General features: G+C 40.3%; 1 protein-coding gene across 2 annotated transcripts in view; it reads right to left on the reverse strand.

Annotated features, from left to right (window-relative positions):
* The window catches only part of pigg (phosphatidylinositol glycan anchor biosynthesis class G (EMM blood group)), a 92231-nt gene that overhangs the window by 65213 nt on the left and 4933 nt on the right, over nt 1-22085 (reverse strand). For both annotated transcript variants that reach the window (XM_063499592.1, XM_063499601.1), the window contains exons 3-6: nt 16457-16666; nt 15804-15992; nt 7958-8096; nt 1439-1651 (exon numbers count right to left, since the gene is read on the reverse strand). In XM_063499592.1, coding sequence (XP_063355662.1) covers nt 1439-1651; nt 7958-8096; nt 15804-15992; nt 16457-16666 — 751 coding nt within the window. The remainder of the gene's footprint in view (nt 1-1438; nt 1652-7957; nt 8097-15803; nt 15993-16456; nt 16667-22085) is intronic.

The raw sequence follows: 22085 nt of genomic DNA on the forward strand, positions 1-22085 counted from the left end.
AAGATAAATTACTTCTGACTGACGGTAATTGCTGCTGTTGGTGTATCGAATGCTTCTGAAAGTGAAAGACGGCAAGAGAAAGAGTGGGAGACAGACAAGAAGGGTGGGGGACAGACTCAAAGATGGATAACTCAGACAAACCGCGTGACCCCGAGATGCATTAGGGAGTAAAGCCATGTTTGAATATGTGCATGCATTTGCACAGAGATGCAAATGCATGTACAATGCATGTTGAAGATCAGAGCACAGACTTTAAGTTGTGATAGTTCAGTTTGTTGTCGCTCCCACGACAACAAACTGAATAGTATCTAATGTTTGGCAAAAGTTAGTGCCTTTTTTGTCTCAGACTCTTATATCATTGTAAAGCTTTAAGTGCCATACGGTATGTCTGCAAATTCACGCTGGGTTTATCTTTGACAACCAGGAACTTAAAACTCACTGTAATCACAGACATTTAGAGGATTTTCTAACTGTAAGAAGAATATTTTCTTAACATCTGCTAAACACCATTAAGGCCCATTAGTGCCTAGTAAAACCGCCTGTTTGAATTGGTTCAGTTTCATCTGACACATGTTGAAATATATAAATTATCAAGTCTGCATTTTTGCTCAGGATTATAGCCTTAATTAAGTTGAATCTTTTGAGCTTGTTAGATGATGCGATGCTGCCTTCACTTTAATCAAACTGCTTCAGGTTAAACCATCTAAGAGGACGCTTTGATGCCAAAACACAGAGACAGACTCAAAGTAAATCACTTTTGAGCCATCTTAAGTCTGTACCATCTGTCACAACTGTTATACGCACAAAACTGAGCGGACTGCAAATTAAACTGTAATTTAAATGCAATAATGACAGTGTTAGCATCAGTTAACATATGTTAGCTCAACAGCTTGTTGAAATTAGCTTATTTTACTACTTGCAATAGAATTAGCAGACTCATGTTGGTGTTTACTCTTCTTTTAGCTCAGTTCTTAATCTGTGATTATGTATAAAGACAGTATAGGTCTCCATTAGTCCGTCACTAGAAACATCCCCTTTCACATTATCCTTACTCACTGTTAACATCGGAATATTTAAATGTGCAGCTTTAAGCAATGAATAGGTTTGCAAGTAGCAGGCGACAAGTATGCCTCCCTTAACTTTAATAGTTTAGGAGAAGGCTGAGGAATAGGGAATGATGGGAATTGATGGATGTTCCAGCTTCAACAGAGTTCTAACTGACATGAGGTGAAGAAAAAGTTCCACATCTCAATTTTGGAATAACTATGCCTTAAATTATTTGGCATATTCACCCTGCTGTGTGCAATGAAAAAAAAAAGTAGCTACTGACACCATCACCAGCCAGGAAACAATACAGCATAATGATGAGAGTACCTGTCAAACAAGGTCTTGGCTTTTAACGAGTCCAGAGGAGGAACACAGTGAATCTGCAACCCACCTTTCTCATAGTCGGATATGCTGTCTTTGAGCAAGCAGCTGAGCTGGTGGCCATTGAGATGCAGGAAGCGCAGCTGGTCTCGCAGTGAGGTTTCCTCCAAGACACTCTGGATCACGCGGCCAACGCTGTTCTGAGATATGGGCAGGCCAAGGCCTAGGGCCAGGGTTGGGGTTAGGTCAACCTGCTCCACCACTCCTGGTTTCTCCATTCCCGCTGAGAAGACAGGGCAAAAGGGCAAAGAGTAAAAAAGACACAGCTGGTGCAATGGCTGATGGTGAAATAATAACTGGCATGTTTTTGGCCCAAACAATTTTGATTTTGTTTTGAAAATATTTATTACCCACAGTGATTGCTTTGCTCTTTTCTATTTTGTCAATCTATCAACCTGAATCTACGATCTATCTGGCTATGCTACAGCTGTCCAAGGGAAACAGTAGTTGTGCGTTCTCGCGTCCAAATGATTGCTTTGAAGATGGGGACCAGTCTGCAACCACTTGCAGTCAGCTGCTTTTTTAAAGGGACTTAGGGCGTAAAAAATGCAATAAAATTCTGGTAAGACAGTCTGCTATTAACTTCTGATTGAAAGAGGTCAAGCTGGCAACTACATGCACCAAAATTGTACCAATCAAAACAATAACTTTGGTTACTAGCCGATGGTAACAGCTGTCTGAGGTTTTAGATTTGTGTCTGCAAATACTTGCCAACTACGAGGTAAGTGGATAACACAAACGGAAGAAGGTTTGTCTTCAAAGTAAAAGCCCAAATGTGTCAACACGGACAACTTTTACTTTGACTGTTTGTGGATCACTATAAACAGAAGCCTAAATCAGAAACAATAAAATGAACAAATTGAAAGAAAAAATATCATTATTATATGATTTGTGGTTGTCATTTCTTGAAGCTTGTCAGACACTTTTAAGTTGATACTTGGCTTCCTATCCTGAGCTTTCAAGTATACAAACAGAGAGTGGGAGTATTTTCCCAGATTGTCATTGGAGTGAAGTTTTCAGGTTACAATGATGAACTAAACTGGTGTGTGATATATTCAAAAATGAACAAAGCAAATCACATGTGTGGGGAAATGGGAGAGCCACATACTGAAGCATGAGACAAACCCCACAGCTATGATCTAATTTTGTAATTGGACACAATGAAATAAGCCTGGGAATTATCCATTTCATATTAAAAGGAGATGGATTTGCAACAAGACACGGGCTTTACTGTATTAAGCTCATAGCTATTTGGGATAATGCCACAAAGCTATCAAGGATATCGGCCTTGTTTAAATCTGCTAGTTAGCGATAAATGTCCCAAAAAAATGTCCAAAAAAATGATAGTCTTCTTCTCAAAGGCGAGTTCTTTTCAAACCCGCTGGAAAAAATTAATTCATCTTATCAAATGTTAATCCCACATTAACTGTGTCTAAAACCACACATTATAATTTTACAATGTTGGTTTTTGTTCTCTGACAAGCAGTAAGTAAAAGCCTATACAGTTACGTCCAATGAAACCTCTTTAGAACAGTACCTGCTTGGTTTGCACTGTAATTTTTGACTTACACAGAACGTTCCCACAGAATAGATGTGTCATAACTCAGTTAAAGGTTACAGCGGCTGAACGCTGATTCATAATTGAGAAAACTGCAGCTGGTGGAAATTCAATGTGCAATCCAATATCTGCCTTGCTAATGTAAAATACAGCCATAACCATTCATACATTTTTGAAATGGTACAGTGAGGGATCATTCAGAACTTCTGGAGGTCACAGTTTGAGCACTAGCACATCAAACCAAAACAAATGTGTGTGTCGACCATGTTTTTTCATTTATGACCACAAAGGTTGCGTATATTTTTTAAAATCCAGCTCAAAGAATGTATATAAAAGATGAAGAACGCCATAACACCATCCTAGCTTTTTGAAACAGGATGTGAGGAGCAAGAGGTGGATTAAATCTGAATAAGAAAATGATGGACACTGCACTTTCACAGGGTCAGACACAAAGTAGGTCCGCAATAAACAATATCCTGCTTTGTGCCCCTTTATGACTCTAAAGCTGCGTCCGTGCTGGAAGCAATTCACAGTGCCGAGGTAAAAAGTCAACACTCAGTGACTATGAGGTTAAAAAGCCCGACACCAAGTGGGTGGATCCCAAGATAAATCTGATTCAACTTTGAGGGGAGTGATTGAAGCAACTACCAATAAGAGCACAGGGTATTGCTGACTGATATATAACCTGGTAGTAAATATATTAAAGGTTTAGGCAACCAGAGTCTGTAATGCTGGCTTCACAGCGATGGGCGAAAATCCAATTGCTCCCTGTGTGGCTGCAGCCTAATGGGACCATAATTTACAAGATGAACATCATATTGTATTCATTAAAATTTGTAACTAGTGACTGAGACCTTAATATTATTAGTAAAATAATTATTGAAGTCACAAAACAAGAGAGTCGATGGTAATTTCCCCATTGAATTCTATTTAATTTGACCTCTTTTAGAAACCAGTGTAGTCACCCCAGTGTACAAAGGACGACCTTTTCATTTTAAAGTAATTGGAAAAGACATCAAATTAATTGCCAGGAGAGGCCTGTTCACTCGTTATTTCATCCCAGATTAAGCAGAGAAAAGACCTGGAGTTGATTCCAAGTGTTGAACTTGGATTTGGTAGTTGTTGCCTGAGGCTCTCAATAGGAGGCCTACAGAGAGCGAAGGAGGCCAAAGGAAACAAAACTGAAGGCAGAGGTCGACAAAAAAGCAGCTGTAGTAAAAGCCTACCAGAGCATCTCAAGGGAGGAAACACAGCATTTGGTTTATGGGTTCCAGAGACAAAGAGTCACTGACTGCAAAGGATTTCCATTAAAGTATTAAATACACTCCCTATATTTATAAGGATGCTAGTTTGTCCAATCACATTTGAGCATCTGAAAATGGGGACGTTGAATGAAAAGTTTGTAATTGCTACAAATTTCATTTAAAACTCTTGTTAAACTCCTTGAATTAAAGATGGAGGCTGACCATCAATCACATCTTGATTGTTTGATTTAAAATCCACTATGATGGTACATGGTGCTACAACATTACAAAAAAGGTCTCATTGTCCACAAACCTATGGACCTAAATGTATGACAATAATCTGCTAAATTAATACATTATTAATTATGTGTTATTACAACAATGACAAAAAACTCCAAGTGTCTTCCTGATAATCTTTAAAAAAACTTTTTTTTGCACATTTCCTTGGATAAAAGATGGCTCCTTTGCTGAAACTCCTCTCATAATGCACTCCATCTGCAATGCAGGCTCCAAGTTTCCACAGCACACTTTTGTTTTTAAAATTGTCAGACCAGTTTCCTATAAAGTCACAAATCCACCTAGATTTCATTTGAGCAAACACAAACTTTCCACTGTCAGGAGAATTTAATAAAGCATTCTTTCTGTGTCAAAATCCAAGATAAATACAAATTATCAAAATACATTTTCTAAAGAAAAACCGAGGAGGACGATTACAGAGGTAAACAATAACCAGAAGATTTCTGATACCAACAGTGTCTTATTAACGCAGCTTTGCCCCAAGTAACGTCAATTAAATGTGCTGTCAATCTGCAGTAAGAGGGTTATTTTCTCAATGATGCATTCAGATTAAAAAGTGAAGCTCAGGTAGTGAGGTGGTACTAAAGTCTGATCGTCCGCAGCATGTTCTAATGAAAACAACAGACAGATGAGCTCTCTGCTAATGACCTATCATTCTCACAACGTTCAAAATAAAGTTCTGCTAATGAAGGCCACTGATTGCACTAACTGATGCATTAAAATAGAACACACTTGCATCAATATATTTATATCTAAAGTGGTAATGAGGAACAAGTCTGTGCCTACAGAAAGAAAAAAATCAAGGTACAGAACTTTAAATAGACGTCAGTGTCCTCAATTTAGTTCAGTGATTCAAATAAATAGATAATAACATAAAAATGTCCCCACATCAAGGAACTATAGGGATGTTTCATGATTGCTAGAAATCCATCCATCCATCCAGAGAAGGACTGTTCAGTTATCAACTAAAGCTAACATTACTGGTTAGTGAGGGGCATCCATAAACTATACGGGTGAAACACACAGACACACATATCTGCTGATAGGTTCCAGGTAAAAGGCTACTTGAATAAAATACTAAAATGTCACTCACCAAAACTGAAATCCAAACTTCTGATGGGTGGCATCACACCACTTCCACACTGGCTTCATTGTTTGGCCCTGAAGGCTGCTTCTTAGTTTAACTACCGTTAATCGAATTGTCTCAATAGGACACAGACATTCTACAAACACTGACGGCAAAAGACCTCGTGATATTTTTTGATCGTGCTCATTTAAACTTACATATTCAATGTTTCAGACATGTTTGGATTTTGTTTTATGTTCGTTAGAAAAACTTTAAGGTACAATTTTTTCCACTCCGTGTTTGGCATAGAGATCACCGGTTTATGAATGAACTTGAATGAATGAATTCATTCAAAAGAAGAGTTTATTTCATTGAAGAAAACACATAATTTGAGATGTACTTCATCAACTTTCTGTGGTTGTTGCATGTTTAATATTTAAACCAAAAACCTCTGGTGGTTAAGAAAAGAGTCAGTCAAACTGTGAGCCCAGCAGGAGGCATAAAGTACAAACAAAACCACACACGCTGTAGCAACTCCACTTAACTGTTAATGATTAATTAAGGTGAATGGTTCACATATAAAAAAATAAAATTAAAAAAAGTAAGTGCCAAGACAGTTTCAAAAATAGACTTGGCTGAGAAAGAAGCAATTATCACAACCGTGCTTTCACACTTAAACACATTCATCGCTGCAAAATAAAGTTCTGCTCATAAGCCTCTGTGTGCAATGACACTGTTCCTCACACTAATGAAATGTTATGTGTGAGAACTCAAGAAAGGCTGTAGCAGCTGGCAGACACATTACAAAAATCACACAAGCTCTTCAAGTTAATGGCAAGTCTGCTGCCACCTGCATCCTTTAAACGTGACCTGTTCTGGTCACTTCCAGATCCATATTTTCCATTCTTGGACACGAGCAGATTTGATGACATTTAGTCTTCTCATAACATCCTGCAACTTCCCAAAATTGACATCATTTACTCCGTGCATTACCCTGCTAATGTCAAAACCTCAGATTCCTGGCTGCTGCTACTGTTGAAGTTTTAAACCAGCTCACTCTGGAGAGCCTGTTGTTAATTTCATGAACATTGTTGGGCTGTTCACAGCTCATTTGGATTCTTATTCCAATTCTCTGCAGTCTAAGATATGAAGTACTGAGTAATCAGAATGCATAAATGGTGTGGAATAAGTCATTCTAGCTCCTGTTACCCTCCCTTTAAGCCAACTTTCTTATGATTGGCTGATTTGCAAAGAGAAGGCCTGAGCTTCCGTGGCCAGAATATACCCACTACAAGGTGTTTTACAGAACAAAAAAAATAACATGTAAACTGAGCATTTAGTACAGTCTGAAGTATTTGGCTCACATGGATTACTTGAACATGTCCTGAGCCATATTTAATACGAACATCCACTATATACACACAGTCACAGGTGTTTTAAGTAACTCTGAATGTAGCGTTGTGTTGGTGCCAGACGGGCTGGTTTGAAACTGGTCAGAAACTGCTGATCTGCAGGGTTTTTGCTACACAGCTATCTCTAGGGTTTATAGAGCAGGTACAAAAAATACAAAGAGAAAATGTCCAGTGAGCAGCAGTTCTCTGGGTAAAAATGCTTGGTTGAAGCCAGAGGGCTGAGGTGAATGGCCAGGCTGCTTCAAGCTGATAGGAAGAGAACAGCAACTCAAATACCCACTAGTTACAGCCAAGGTATGCAGAAGAGCATCTCTGAACATGTTAAGCCCTGCCTTCCAAATGCAGAAGCAGCAGAAGACCACATCTGTCAGCTAAGAACAGGAAACTGAGGCTACAGTTTGCACAGGACCATCAAACCTGAGGAGCAGAAGATTGAGATTCTGACCAGGCAGCGTTTCTTCAATCTCTGCTGCGACATTCAGACGCCAGAGCAAACAACATGAAAGCATGGATCCCTCCTGCCTTGTTTCAATGCTGCTGCTGGCGTAATGGTATGGAGGATATTTTCTTGGCACACTTTGGGCCCCTTCGTGCCAACTGAGCATCATTTAAACATCACAGCCTCCCTGACTATTGTTGCTGACCGGATAACGTGCCATGTCTCAAACTTCAAATCATCTCAAACTATGAAAGTGCAGTGTCCATCATTTTGACTATGACAATGAGTTCATCCCACAGTCACCACATCTAAAATCCAACAATACACTGCTGGGATGTGGTGGAACAGGAGAATTGGATCATGGATGTGCAGCAGCAGCATGTCAATATGAACCAAAATAAGGCAGCAAAATGACGTCCAAACTGGTACTATTAAGATGGACCTAAAAAGCGAGTGCATATGACAGAAAATAAGGAAACATTAAAATTAAGCATTAAACACTAGAACAGTTACCTTTTCTTTTGAAGGCTGGACTTATGAGAACCAAAGGTGTACTGACTTCCGGCTCCGAAGAGCCTCCGTGGCTGCCGGTCTCCGACATGCCGTGGTCTCCACACAACACCAGCAGGTAAGGCAAGGATCCCTCGACTTCCTGAGAGAAGCAAACCTGAAGGTTAATGGCACTCCACTGTAGATGGAAGGCAAACTTTAAAGCTCTGAGATGGGATTTATTCAAGCCTGGAGCTAAATGTGTCTTGTGTCAGCTAACAAAATAAAAACGATACATCAAGTTTGGAAAACAACAATTCCTTAAAATGATGGCTGCTGGGCTAATGGATTACTTCTTCAGATATCTTTTCATTTTATTACGATGGTGAAATTCGACAGCAGCATAAAAGGAAGGTATTAAATAATTACTTGTAAAAAAGAAAGCCGTAACAAACACTCTGAGGCCGTTTCATACCATCTCCAAAAAAACACACAGAAAACAAATAAACACAGAGGGTGAATCGTAAGTCGAGGATGACAGACTTTGATCAAGCTTGGTTTCTTCCTTAAGTAATTCCCTTTCAACTAGACTCACAAGAGTCTTCCATTGACAATGAATTCAACAGGGAAAGCCTTATGAGTCATAGCAGTGGGGCTGGTTTAAAGGCACGACTGCAGATGTTAACAAAACAAAAGCCAGATCCTACCACATATCACCAAAAGACACTTCAGTTCTAATGTTGTATCATACCCACAAACAATATCAAAGGCCATCATTTATTATTTAAGAGTGAAAATTGTAATCCATTAAGCAAGACAACCTGAAAGACAGACAAAGTAATCATTAATGAGGTAGCTGGGATAAACCCTGCCAAGACGACTTGGATAACACGAGTATCCGAGCAGAGGAGCAGAAAATGCTGGTGTTTTTGTAGATGGAGCTATTGAACGAGAGAACTTTCGGATACTCTCAGACTGTTACATAAAAACATGAAGAATGGTCTGAGCCGAGGCTGCAGGTGGAAAGCCTGCGCTGAACTGTGCCTTTGCGCTTTGCTGAACAATTATATTAGTTACTCAGCACAGCAGCAGCAAAAGACTATCCTCTGCCCCAGATTTTACCTCTTGGATGCTTGTTATAGGATGGCACTGGACACAAGGGACGATGGGGGGAAAGAAAAGAAACTAAAAACCACCTAGCCACACGCTGAGTGAGCCTCTTTTCTGTTTAAGATAAGTCAGAGTTTTCTCCTGGATGAAAGCACGACGCAGACCTCTTCTGGGAGACGTTTTTTCACACTTCATAACAAACCTTTTTTAAGCCAATACACTGTCCTGAATCAGACATTTGCTCGTGTTCTCCATGAGTAAGCCAGGAGGGGAAAAAAAGCTTCACTTTACTCTGAAATCATGTTTTTTGATCTGGTAAATCAGTGATTCTCAGCCCATGGGTATTTTAGCTGTTAGGAGGGTGGAAAGCTCAACTAAATAACTCATAGAAGAAAAAAGAAATTGTACTTTGATTCCACGTTATGGCAGCCATACATGCCCATTCCTACATATATGTTTAAATGATGATGCATGAGCTGTTTATTTGCTCCCATAGTTCTGGTAAACTCTTGTTTTTCTCCAGAACTGTGCAGACTCAGATGTTTTCTCATAAATCCGTCTTGTTCTTGGGTGTAACCAGTGGATTGCATCTTGTTTCTCTTGACTAGACTCTAACAATGATACAACTACCTCCTCAAGAGTGTTTCTGACCTGGCTATGGAGGTCAAACACAGGAAGTGAAGATCTCTGTTATGACAAATGAGGTATTATGTCTCATCTGGTCATGAAACTGCTGTCTGTCAACTGTCCAGTTACTTTTAAGGTTTAAAAAAAAAAGTGAAACTGCATATAAGTAATAAATTATAAATCCTTAACAGTTTATACATTTTTTTTGTTAAACCCCTTAAAAAAAAAAATCAATCACATCTTGATTGACTGTGTTACATCCACTTTACGCTTTACATCCAATTTCAAATCCACTGTTGTGGTGTACAACTTAAAATATCACAAAAATTGTCTGGCTGTCCAAAAACTTCATGACCTAACGGCTCACACAAAGTGCCATAAAAAGCATTTCATTTTTAGTCCAATCATAAGAACAGAAAAAAGAAACCCCAGCAATTAACTGTACATTTCAGATAAAGGAAAGACTGGAGCGATATAGCTCAGTAAAAACAACAATATTCAAGCTTTCTGTTTGAACTTAATAAAGAAAACTGAAATAGACACATGAAACTATTTCCAGGTATAAATGTTTTTTTCACTTGTCTCCCTGACAGGCCTTAGATCACTTGCTTGTTCTGCAGGTCATATTTAAAAAGTTTTATACTTTAAACAGCAAAAGTAGAAACCAACCCGTAAAATTTGAAATATATAGAAGAGAAGATTGAGGCCATGAGCTCTCCATTAACACAAAGGTCTTACTGAGGTCTTTTTGACCAGGAGGTCCTGCTTTCCAATCATGTTTTAATGGAGAGTGTTACGTTAGTCCGTGCTGCAGGTAAAGAATTTCTCTGTCCCTAATTTGCGCTCGGTTAAATAAGCCTCTCGCTTCATTTTGAGGTAGCCTCAAAACAGATCTCTGAGGCTACCTCCATCTCGAACCACCGTCCCTTTAAGAGCATCAAGGAGCGGCGGCAGCAAATAACACCCAGCTTACGTGTGCAGTGAGACATCCTGATACCTCAGTATCATAAACACCGGATATATTAGAAGCATGTGCTGATTGAGGAAACGTTGTTTGGTAGGAGCTTCTAAGATATCCTGCGGGACCCCACTGGGCTGTGTCTATATTTAGGTCATAGTGCTGCTAGAAGAAAAAAGAACAGGCACAGCTTCCACTAATGTGACTGAAGCAAGACTTTCAAACAGGTTTCATTCAAAGAGCTCACTGGGAGCACATGTGAGGCTGCCTACAGCACAGAGATATCGCCATGAGCCCGGACAGACAGTTTTTAACAAGACAGCATTAAAAACTTTGGGATCTGGTGAAATGTTCAATCAACTTATCCAAAGGAAGGAAATCTTAAAGGGTCACGTGCACTTGGCTTCTGTTCTCTCTGTCATTTCAAATATACAAAAGCAAAAGGAAAGAAGAGGGAGGTTGTAGTCTCATGTAGACATGACTTGACAATCTAAATACAAGCTCCATAGCTGAATGACAGCAAGAAAATGCCTATTAGCAACACACACACGGTGCAAAGACAATATGCATGCACAGCTGCCAGACCATGTGAAAGGAGGGGGGGAAAAAAACAAAGGCACAAGACCTGCACACTGATCAAAGGCAAAATTAAAGATAACAAAAGCTTAACAGTTTATTAAATCTCTGGTGGTTCCTGCAACAGATAACATAATAAATGCTGGAAACAGTGCAAATTCTCTGTGTAATTAAATGCCTACCTAAAAACTGATAGTGTTAAAAAAATCACTGATAGCATCATATTAATATATTAACCAGTCATTACTTCATATTTGCATATTTTTCTGTCTTTACTTTATTATGACACTAACTAGATTTAAACAACCATAAAAAAAGAGTTATTCTATAAATTTATTAGAGACAAACAGATGTTGACAAGCAATAGCTAATTTCAGTTCAGTCTTACAAAGCACATCAGTCCCATTAGCTTCACACGAAAATCTGAAGGCAAAGCACTAAAACAAAATATGGGGAGAAAAATAAAAGTCTGTCCTACATTCACCTCTCTTTAAAATGGCTCAAATTATATTAACAATGAGCAGCAACAGCACTGATAGTCCAATAATCCCTCATCTCTTCTGAAGCTTAATGCTCCATGATGCTCAGAACCGAACAATGAAACCCTGGACCCAAAACAAAAGACTGAAAGGAGGTAAAATGCAAAGCACATACATGTAAGGTTGCAGAAAATGCAGAGTTGGATCTTTTCGAGGGTTTGCCAAAATGAGCCACCCCTTACACATTATACACAGTCGTATAAGTTTCTTGGAAGTGGTTCAGGCCTACCTTTCAACTGGGCTTTTCAGGCCACAAAAAACTACCTCAGGTATTCAATAAGGTCTATTGGATTTGTGTAAACATCTTTTGTAGACTCCTTCCTTATTATTTACCTTGAGTCCATCTGTGGCAACTGGAGGCTTGTCCGGGATATTTAACAGGCAACAACAGAGCTGAAGTACTTTAGTACTGCTTAATTAATGATTAAATACTTTGCCCATGTTTGTTAGATGTTTTTGAGTGTTGCAGAGTCCATTATTTTTGTTATGTTTTGGTTGTTTTTGGAAGAAAGCAACAAGACTCACATTTTATTTGCTTGGCAAACCAATTTTTGAGATTTTACATGTCTATGGGTTATGTATGGCCTGAAGTAGGCTGAAAGGGTTCCACAGGTTTCAATTAGAGAGGAACTATGCAGCTGGGATGCAGTATGCCCATCAAGTTGGGCACTGGTATCGTCATCACACAACTACTTTTATTTATGTTCACCCTTAAGACGCAAGTAGCAGCTGCAGTATCTTCCCGAGCAACAGGTGTCACCACTCAGACAACAGTGCCACATCAGCGCTAATATAGGAAAGGAACGAAGTCAAAACCGAATAATTTTCCCCAAAAATTATTTCTTGAAAGTCTTATCTTTTCAAACTGTTGACCAGGGCTCTAGACTAACTTTTTGCCATGGTTGCACTGGTGTACCTAACTTTTTTTCTTAAGTGCACACAAATTTTTTAACCACATTGCTTAACACCGCAGTTTTACATGTTCACTTTTTTTTTTTAATTAGAGGACAGGGGACACTTGGGCAGTGCATTTATCGCAGCATATAATGTGTTTTCTGGATACACTGTGCTTGTTCAGCGTTTCCATTCGAAATATATTAGCACCAGTCACAAACGCAGTATTGCCGGCCATGGTCTTTCCACACTCACGACAGTAAAAGCAGTGCATCATTCTGTCAGCTTTACTGTATCTTAGCCAGGGAAACTGGTCAAGCCACTCGCTTTGAATACATGTTCCCCCTTTAACTTTCAGTGGGCTCTAGCTCGGAGTCGATCGTATGTGGCTCGTTATGTGATGTCGTCTCCGAACCAGTGTTAGACATAACCTGAGAGGTTGATGGCTTAGTTCAGGGGCCGGGACCCTGGGCACGCGTGCCACAGTTGGCACGTGAAGGGTTAACTGGTGGCACGACCATAGCTGGACTGGCCATCGGGCGTACCGGGCATTTGCCCGGTGGGCTGATGGTGATTTTTCGTTTTTAAGGGCCGATGATGTTTTTTTTTATATAACCGTATAAACAATGAAAGGTGGTGGATTGGCCAGATGCTGGCAGATGTGTAAAAATAACTCGGTTGTTTGGTGGTGGCTATAGCGGAGCTGCCACAAGAGGCCAGGTGGATGAGGGAAAGGGGAGGCAGGAGAAGCAGACCCGAGGTGGCCGCCGGTCCGAGCGTCAGGTGAACTGAACTTCAGGTAAGAAGTTATGACCTGCAGTCTATCTGGGTCAGATATAAACCAAGTTTAGGTGTAATTTATTTTCGTTGTTCTGAGTTTTTACAGTCAGTTACAATAACTCGTAGCATGACGGAGTTGCTATACAGCTGGGTGGGTGCAATGATGTTACTGATAGTGAACTTTATTTTATTCATAAGGTTAATTATTAGAGTTGCCAACCGTCCCCTAAAAAACAGAATCGTCCTGTATTCAGAGAAAATATTACGCGTTTCGTATTGAGGTGAAAAGGAACACAGTTTGTCCTGTACTTCAGCTACAATGAAAAAAGACACAAAGCTGGATTTATTCTGCGTCTTTACGCTGTCAGCTGCCTCTTCTTCTCTCAATTCAATCATGAAACTGATCAATGATCAGCTGATCGGCTTTTCTCTCTTATTTGTTTATCGCCCACTTTGCGCCAGAAAGAGGAAACCAGCGGATGTCGCGCTAAACAACAGCAGCACGTTTAAGCTTGATCAGCTGTTGTTAGAATTTATTTAATATTAATTTCTAGTATCAGCTGATGTTTGCTGGAGCCACAGCTGTAAAGCTGCTGGTCATGATGTCGGTTTGGATATGTGGTGAGAGGGAAACATGAAGATGAAACCAGGAGATGTCCTTACTGAATCATCAGAGCTGAACAGGTGATGGAGAAACAGGTTTACCTTTTAGGTGACATGAATGAGTTGAAGGGAAGTTATGAACTGTTTCTGAGAGACAAATAACACCAGGATCCTTTTTTATGTAGCTGACAGCTGGTAACTGTGCAGGGGCGGGTCTAGCAAAGTTTTGCCAGGGGGCCAGGTAGGGCATTAACAGGGAAAGGGGGGGACAAGGAAATACCTTTCTTTCTTATTCTCATTTAAAGTGTCTCGCTTTTATTAAATAATTATCTGAATCTTACAACCAAAGTTTTTATCTGATGTACAACGTATAGAAATCATACATATACCAACAAGACAGCGTTTGTTTTCATTCAAAGGCTTTATGGCTTTAATACCTGGTGGGCCGGTCTCTAGTCAAAATGCCCGGGCCGATTTTTTGTCCCAGTCCAGCCCTGGGCACGACACGCAGTGAATTAATCTGAGAGGGTGCATTAAAAAAATAAATATCCGGGCTAGCGGTGCACATCGCAAATTAGCTCGCATAGACACATTAGTTGTGCCGTTTCTTAATGACGGTATCTTAGCTAACAACCCCAACTACCAGATTCAACTTGTAATTGGCTAAAGATCACTTAGCCTACTGGTGAGAGGGACGTTGCTAGCTGTCAGTTTTTTCAAGCGATGTTGAAATTTCCACATTCCAACACTTCAAATGCTTCAGGAGCTGTCCGCTCAGCGCAGCAACTGTTAATATAGAGCGTTATTAAATTTATTGCTAATGCAATTATATGACACATTGACTTCTGAGGAAATTTTAGATGGCACTCGTCATCAAAAAGGTTGCCTACCCCTGGCTTAGTGTCACAGCACTGGCTATGAATTTCGGGCGGATCAAGTCTTAACTTAACGAAAAAGTTATCAATCGCTCTTTTCAATCCTTTCTCATTACCCACAGCTGCATCTACTTCTGTCGGGCCTAGGCGACTCACCTCTTCTTTCGCCTGCACTTTCAAACGTACACACACGTAGGACTACAGGAATATCTGGACCACGGCCAATCAGAGAGGTCCCGCACTTGACCATCTCTGATTGGTTTAGACCATGATATGCACAATGTGGATCTGTTGTTAACCACACGGAGACTTTCAGAGTTGCAGAGACTATTTTTTTTACTCAAACGGCTGGGACCTAGGATTGTTTTTATAGTCGTACCACTGAGAAATTAGGTTGCATGTGCGACCAAATTGGTCGCACTCTAGAGCCCTGTTGACACATCTCCCTCTGTATAATCTCTGAGGTTCTGTACTGATGGTGGTAAAAACTGACACGACCGTGTCTGCAACCCAGCAGTGAATGCAGTCGAGGGGCACACCATCGGCAAAACAGCAGCCAGCAACAGCAGATGTGAGATCAATTTGACGTCAGCTTTGTCATCCGGTGCTCTTCCCAAGGTGGAGAATGTTGACTATGACAAAGTCTTGGAGGTATTCTCCTGAATTCTAAAGATGTTGTCAGTTCCTGACTACCTTTGTTTCATTTGGAATCCATGCATCTCTCTAAAGACTCGGGTTGAAACTAGTTGGTAAATATTGCTAGTTAGCTACAATTAGGGGCCTTGGGATAAAAAGAATGAGGTCTCATAAAAGAAAGCTTACATTCTAACCCAACAGAAACAAAAAGGAATTCTTCTATAACAATGCAAATGATGTACATAAGAGTAGAAATTAAGAAAATAAATTACCTTTGAAATGAGAGCACTATGGATCTTCTTCAGGATGTCGTCCATCTCCATCAGTTTGGGTTGGATGAGTGAGCTATACGGTCCACTGATATGACCAATGTGGTCCAGGCCTAGGTAGTGGAGGATTAAAATGTCCCAGTCATCTCTCTTTAAGGTGCTGTCCAAGTGACGGGTTACATTGTTGTCAACCTGGAAAGAAGGTGACGCACGTCTTTAGATACAAGATTTAAGTCATATTTAATTTAGGCTTATTTTATTCAAAATTCATCTCCATACCAAGACTATCCTCATTAAATCTGAGCTGAGAGGAAATTTTTCCCAAACCTGTGGTACCCTTGATAAGTAAACATCCCTCCTATCAGGTAATGAACTCAGAACCACCAAAATCCTAGTATAAACAAGAACAGATTGCAAACAGTCCCACAGAACATTGCCGCTAAGGCATATGCAGCTAATAGATGAGCAGTTTTGATGTGATGCTGGCTGATCAGCTGCCTTTATCCCTTGTATGACTTGGATCATTTTTATGTATCATTTCTAAAATTCATGTACCACATCAGCAACCAGGTGCTTTCATTCTTTTTTTCATATTAGCAGAAAATTACATTATATGACTTTTATAAGCAAACCCCAACGGCTCAACTCACACATACCTCAGTGTAGTCAGACACGAAAAAGGAAGTTGTGCCGTCATATTCCATGAAGTGTTTTGGGAAAAGGCGCACCCAGGTGTCATCCCCGTAGAAGACTATCCTCTTCCCTGCAGTTTTGGCTTGCCAAATGAGGTTGTCTTCCAACAGTGCAGGAGAATTTAGGTTCATTACCACATCAATGAAGCCTGGGATACTGCCAGTGGTAAGAGCCTGGGGAGGAATATGTTTTTGTCATTGTCCTTTGAACAATAATTGTCTTTTAATGGTGTTATACAACCTTACAGTTTCATCATATTAACCCCACTAATTAGGATTTGTGCTGCAGTACAGGGATTGGTTAAAAAATGTATACATTCATTAATTTATTTTATTATTACGGTTAAAAAAAAACAGTCAAATTCCCATTAATTTAAATGGCTACTACACTGATCTAACATTAGAAATTAAACCAATTCCCACATCACCAAACCAATCTTGCTACCACAAATGGAAAGTGAAAGCTGAATCAGGTAGACACATGATATTTATGAAGTATAGTTTCTACCGATTTCATCATGGAATCTGAAATAAAACAACATCGGCCTCCATTTGACTGACAACTATAACGCAGCCTATTTTGGAAGCCAGGAAAAAGCTTGGTGCATCGTCGAGGGGGAAAGTACAAAGGCCTTGTCTTTATGCAGCGAAGTAGACAAGAGATTGTAGATGATGGCAGGAGACACTGTTATTTAACACCCCCCCTCCATGTGCTGCCTGGAGCACAGCTCTGAATCCTCGGGCACACTCAAAAATCCAGACTAAAATGAGTAGTGACCAGGATTTATTATATGAGAAAAGCAAGAGGGAGCTGTCAAGGGGTCCAGGGCCAGAAAATTCACTGTCATCTATTCTTAAAGCATCGTCCCTTATTGTGTTTATGTATTCATCTGATCAACCCTGATCAGATGAGGCCACATCTGGGTATTTTGTTCAGTCTTTTTAGGGGTTTTTTTTTGCTTACAAGACATTTTCAGCAATTTATGCTATATCACTGTATAGGTGCCACTTCTCTATCGCAATTCTATGGCTTCTACACAGGAAAACAAACTAAAGATGTCACACTTCAAAAAATGGGGGTAGAAATGCATCAAGTATCATGCATCAATGTCACAAGATTCAAGCTTTTCTTTATTTTCAATCACGTTTTGAATACTAATGCCAGATGTGAATTTCTATGCCAATGCTGACACAGAGGTTTAGACTAATAATTTGGTGTTTCATGATTTTTTTTCTGTTAGCATATTCTTTATTTTATTTTGTTCATCTTCATTAATAACCACAACACTCCTGGTTTAAAACCTATTTTACTATTCTTTAACATTCCTTCAGTGCAAAATTGCATTCGAAACAACTGTGCAAAAGTCTTGAAAAACCCCTTATTTCTTAATATTGCAGTAGTGCAATGTTTCTATTGAAACATTTGCAAACATACATGGACACACAGCATATAAGGCAAAAACAAACTCTGAGAAATACTAACCAGGCTGAAAATCCATATTTGGTTATGACCACCTTTATTCTTCAACAAAGTCTAAACTCTCTTAGTGAGCTTTCTGACTAAAAGTAGTCTTCAGGAATAGTTCTCCAGGCTTCTCGAGGGACATTGAAAGCTCTTCTTTGGATGTTGGCTGGGGAGGCCAATCCATGACTGTGTGTTTTTCTATCCAGGTATACTTGAATACACACTGACAGTGAGCTTGGGATTATTGTCATGATGAAATATTAAGCTGTTGCCAATCGGACACTTTCCAGATGGTATTGCATGGTGGATCAAAATCTGACCAGACTTTCCTGCATTAATAATTCATAATTAAAATAAGCGAAATTCACCAACATCCCCAGCACTACTGGTTAAAAGGCAGCTCCAAACCATGACAGAGCCTCCACTGTGTTCTATAGATGCTGTACTGTTTTAGATTATAATGACAATTTTGAAACAAAATTTTCACAACTGGGTTCATCACTCCATCAGTCCCATTGCCACCAATTTTCACACCAGCTCTTAAGTAATTTCCCTTCCTTACGATTGACTTCTTGACAGACAACCTTCCACTGAGACCATTTCTGATGAGGCTTCAATGAACAGGTGATGGATCAAGTGAAGGGCCAGATGAATCTCTCAGGTTCTGTGTCGGGTCTTTGCTGGAGTTTTTCATATTACTTAAATAGCATTTGAAAGGCATGTCGTTAAGTGGCTTTACGAACAAAAGATTCTTCTGAAAATTGTCAGGGATAGGGACTTGACTAAAAATGAGTGAAAAGCAGCCATAGTCCCCCCAAGAAAACGATCAAAACTTTGAAAGACCTTAAAAAAGCCTGAAGAACTACTACTCAATGCAACCTTTAAAAAATTACAAGGAATTCTGGAGCCTTGGAAGCAAAATACAAAGAAGTCACAGTGGTTTACGCCTTTTGCACATCCTTGTAAATAACAGCCAGTTATGCATACCAATATCTTTTATGTTTTTTAAGAGAAATAAGATTCTTCTTAAAATATTTGTGTCTCCCTATTTAAAAATGACAAACTAATACACAAACTCTGGTACAAAGTAACCCACTAACAGCAGAAGCCTCTCAGTTGTTTCTGTTTATTCACAGGTGTAACAATTCCGAAACCCATCCTCTGAGCTCTGTTCCTGAGCTCAATTATTCACAACTTCCTTCCTTGCAATTGTTTTGCCTCTGCCAGCGCAGGTGCTTGTTTCGGGGAGAGATGGATGCTTTCTGCTTCAAAAGCAGGCGTCGCTTTCAGTTTGTTCGCTCTCAGGAAGGTCCCAAGTCTATTAATAGGGACAGTCTGACTAATGAAAACAGTGCCTTGGACATAAAAAAGGGCAAAAATGATAACACTGTTTGCAAGAACAAATGAAGGGACATAAGAGTATCTAGACGACTGCACAGTAAAGAAAGATCAGTTTGAAAGCTGTGCAGAAAAGTTCAGCTTAATTAGGCTACATCTTAAAATCCTTCTTGATGCCAAAACGGCATCGAGAAGCTGCCCGAATGAATCAGTGATTCATCAACGTACTAATTACTGTCCCACAGTATGTGTCTAGGCTTGCGATGCTACTGCTTAAATGTCAAATACAATATCAGTGGGGTATAGAGACACTCTCTGGCATAGTGATGAAAACTTGTCAAGGTGCCAAAATGCAGACGGAAGGGGGCTGCGATTCTGAGTCCTCGAGCCTGGAAGAAGATTTTTCAGTTTCCTCCTCAGTGCTTACTTTCTCTTGACTCGTGAAAGGAACACTTTCTACCATTAACTTGAAACTATCTAGAATTTCTCAGGCCTTATTACCAGATAATACCTATGGAGGTTTAAAACGAAAACCAAAACATCTATTATGCCTTGCTGTGTTCTTACTACCCCGGGAGATACCAGCCTTTGAAACACCCACAGCGCATTGCTGCCACTGCTGCTATGATTAACTGAATGCACTGTCCAAGTCCGGCATCTCAGTAATGTCCACTGACTGCTGTGCCGGTGGGAGAGTGGGGCTCTACCGGCCACATGTGAATGCAGGACTGGGGAGGGAAACTAATTTTCTCTGCTTGCGATGGTAAGAATGAGTAACTAAACTGGGGATCATCAAATTTTGTAAAAATGACCCCCATGGTAGAGTTTTCCTTCATAATAACAGTTTGTTTCCCACAAATAAAACACAACACACAAAAGAAAGAAGACTCTAAAACCTCACTGTGCACCAGACTTGAAGTCAACCATGCAATATATCTCCATGGAGATATACTGTTATATTATTAGAAACTGTGGAGGTAGTCGTGTGTAAATTAATGGCTGTGACACGGAGAGATTATGATTTAGGTTAGTTGGCTGTGTCATAGCAGTTAATTGGGTGCAATGCAGTGATAGTGGGCAGTAATAGGCAGTTGGTCTGTAATGCCACCTACTGGTGTGTCATCAAGCCTCGACGATGCAACAGAGCACTTTGTTTGGACAACAGAACTTCTGAATCACTTCAAGGTTAAAACTGACCAGCGTGGTGACCGCAAACAAATCTACGCGTGCCTCTGGGCCCCGATGACTACATGCCTGTTTTTGTGTGACGCACCGGCTGCAGGGTGACAGCAGATGCCACTACACTAGGCCCTGTTTTTCTAGTTTTCTATCGGCTCCTCAATGAAAAAGTCCAGCTTGAAAGGTAGATGCCAATCATTCAGGATGTTATTGTGGAGAGGTGTGTTGAAAAATGAAGTCACTACATTAAGCCCAAAATGCAAGGTGAGTTACCTTGAACCTAGAGTTACAGCCAAGCTCTCTAAAAAGTGATTAAGTGGCCCTTCTGCAGGGCTGCAGATGAACCACAAATCAAACTTGCATGTTTCTGGGCAGCCGAAGGACGTGCCATCTTGAATTTTCCCATCTCCTCCGTGTCCATACTACACGCCTCTGCTGCAACGTAAACCCTTCACACACGTGCTTCTAAATCTAAATTTCGAATTTACTCTTATTGATCTCCTGCTATGGCCGCCTGCCCCACCCCCTCTCTGGTCCTGTCAAGAAATCTTTTTTAAAAAGGTTCAAATCCGGGACTGTTTTTCTAAGCTGTCTTTTCTCCCCATCGCTACCACATCCTTCTCTAAATCCGGGGATTATGGTGAAACATCTGTCTCCCTGCAAGTCCACCTCAATCTCGCTCCACTCTATCCTGTCAGCCTTCCTCCACATCACCAATGACATGCTCCATAACATCATAACCGGCTTGTTTTTTTCGGGGGGTTTGTTTCCCTTTCTCTCACACATTTACACAAAGTTTACTTTCTTCTGTTTAATTCACTTCTACCTCGAAGTATATTTTTACTTAGCAGATGTTTTTGGCAACAGAGACATAGAGTAAAAGCATTCAAAACCCTGAATGTGAATTAGCAGATCAGCAGAACACCAACATCAATCACTCAATTAACAGAAAAACCCAGGACTTCATTACTTTAGTCATCTGCACTTCCCTTTTGCCAAGACAATCTAGCCACCTGACAGGTGTAGTGTATCAAGATGGTGAATTAATAGCGTGGTTGCTGCACAGCTGTTTCTTCAGACGGTAATAATAAAGGTCGCTCTACATTTTGCAGTGTTATCACAGAGCACAAGGCCACAGATGATGCTGGTTTAAACAGAGGGTGCAGTTGGGATGCTGATTGCAGGAAAATGTGCAGATTTGTCAGCTTAATGTTTATTTCACGACCATAACCATGTAACCAAAGCAACCCGGGACCGCCACATCCAGCTTCTTCCCCGGCAGAAGCTGGAAGTGGCGGTCCAGCCAATGGGACAGCTTTTTTGCACAATCAGAGAATTTCCTGCAAAACTCTCAGAAACTGCTATTCTGCATGCTCATGGTCCTCACCAGTGATCACCTTTGATGGCAGCTGTCATGTTAGGGAAGTGTTCTCTTCAAAGATGAATCCCCAGGGTGGGGGATAGGGTGGGGTCATGTACTATCACAAGTTGTAGCAGGATGATGCTCAACCCCACAGTACAAGGATCTGTACACAACCCTTTGAAGTTGAATCCCAGTCCTTATACAGCCTGCCTACTCACTACACATGACCCCCTTTGAGCACATTTGGG

This window comes from Pelmatolapia mariae, linkage group LG2 (assembly GCF_036321145.2).
Source record: "Pelmatolapia mariae isolate MD_Pm_ZW linkage group LG2, Pm_UMD_F_2, whole genome shotgun sequence".
Lineage (NCBI taxonomy): Eukaryota > Metazoa > Chordata > Actinopteri > Cichliformes > Cichlidae > Pelmatolapia > Pelmatolapia mariae.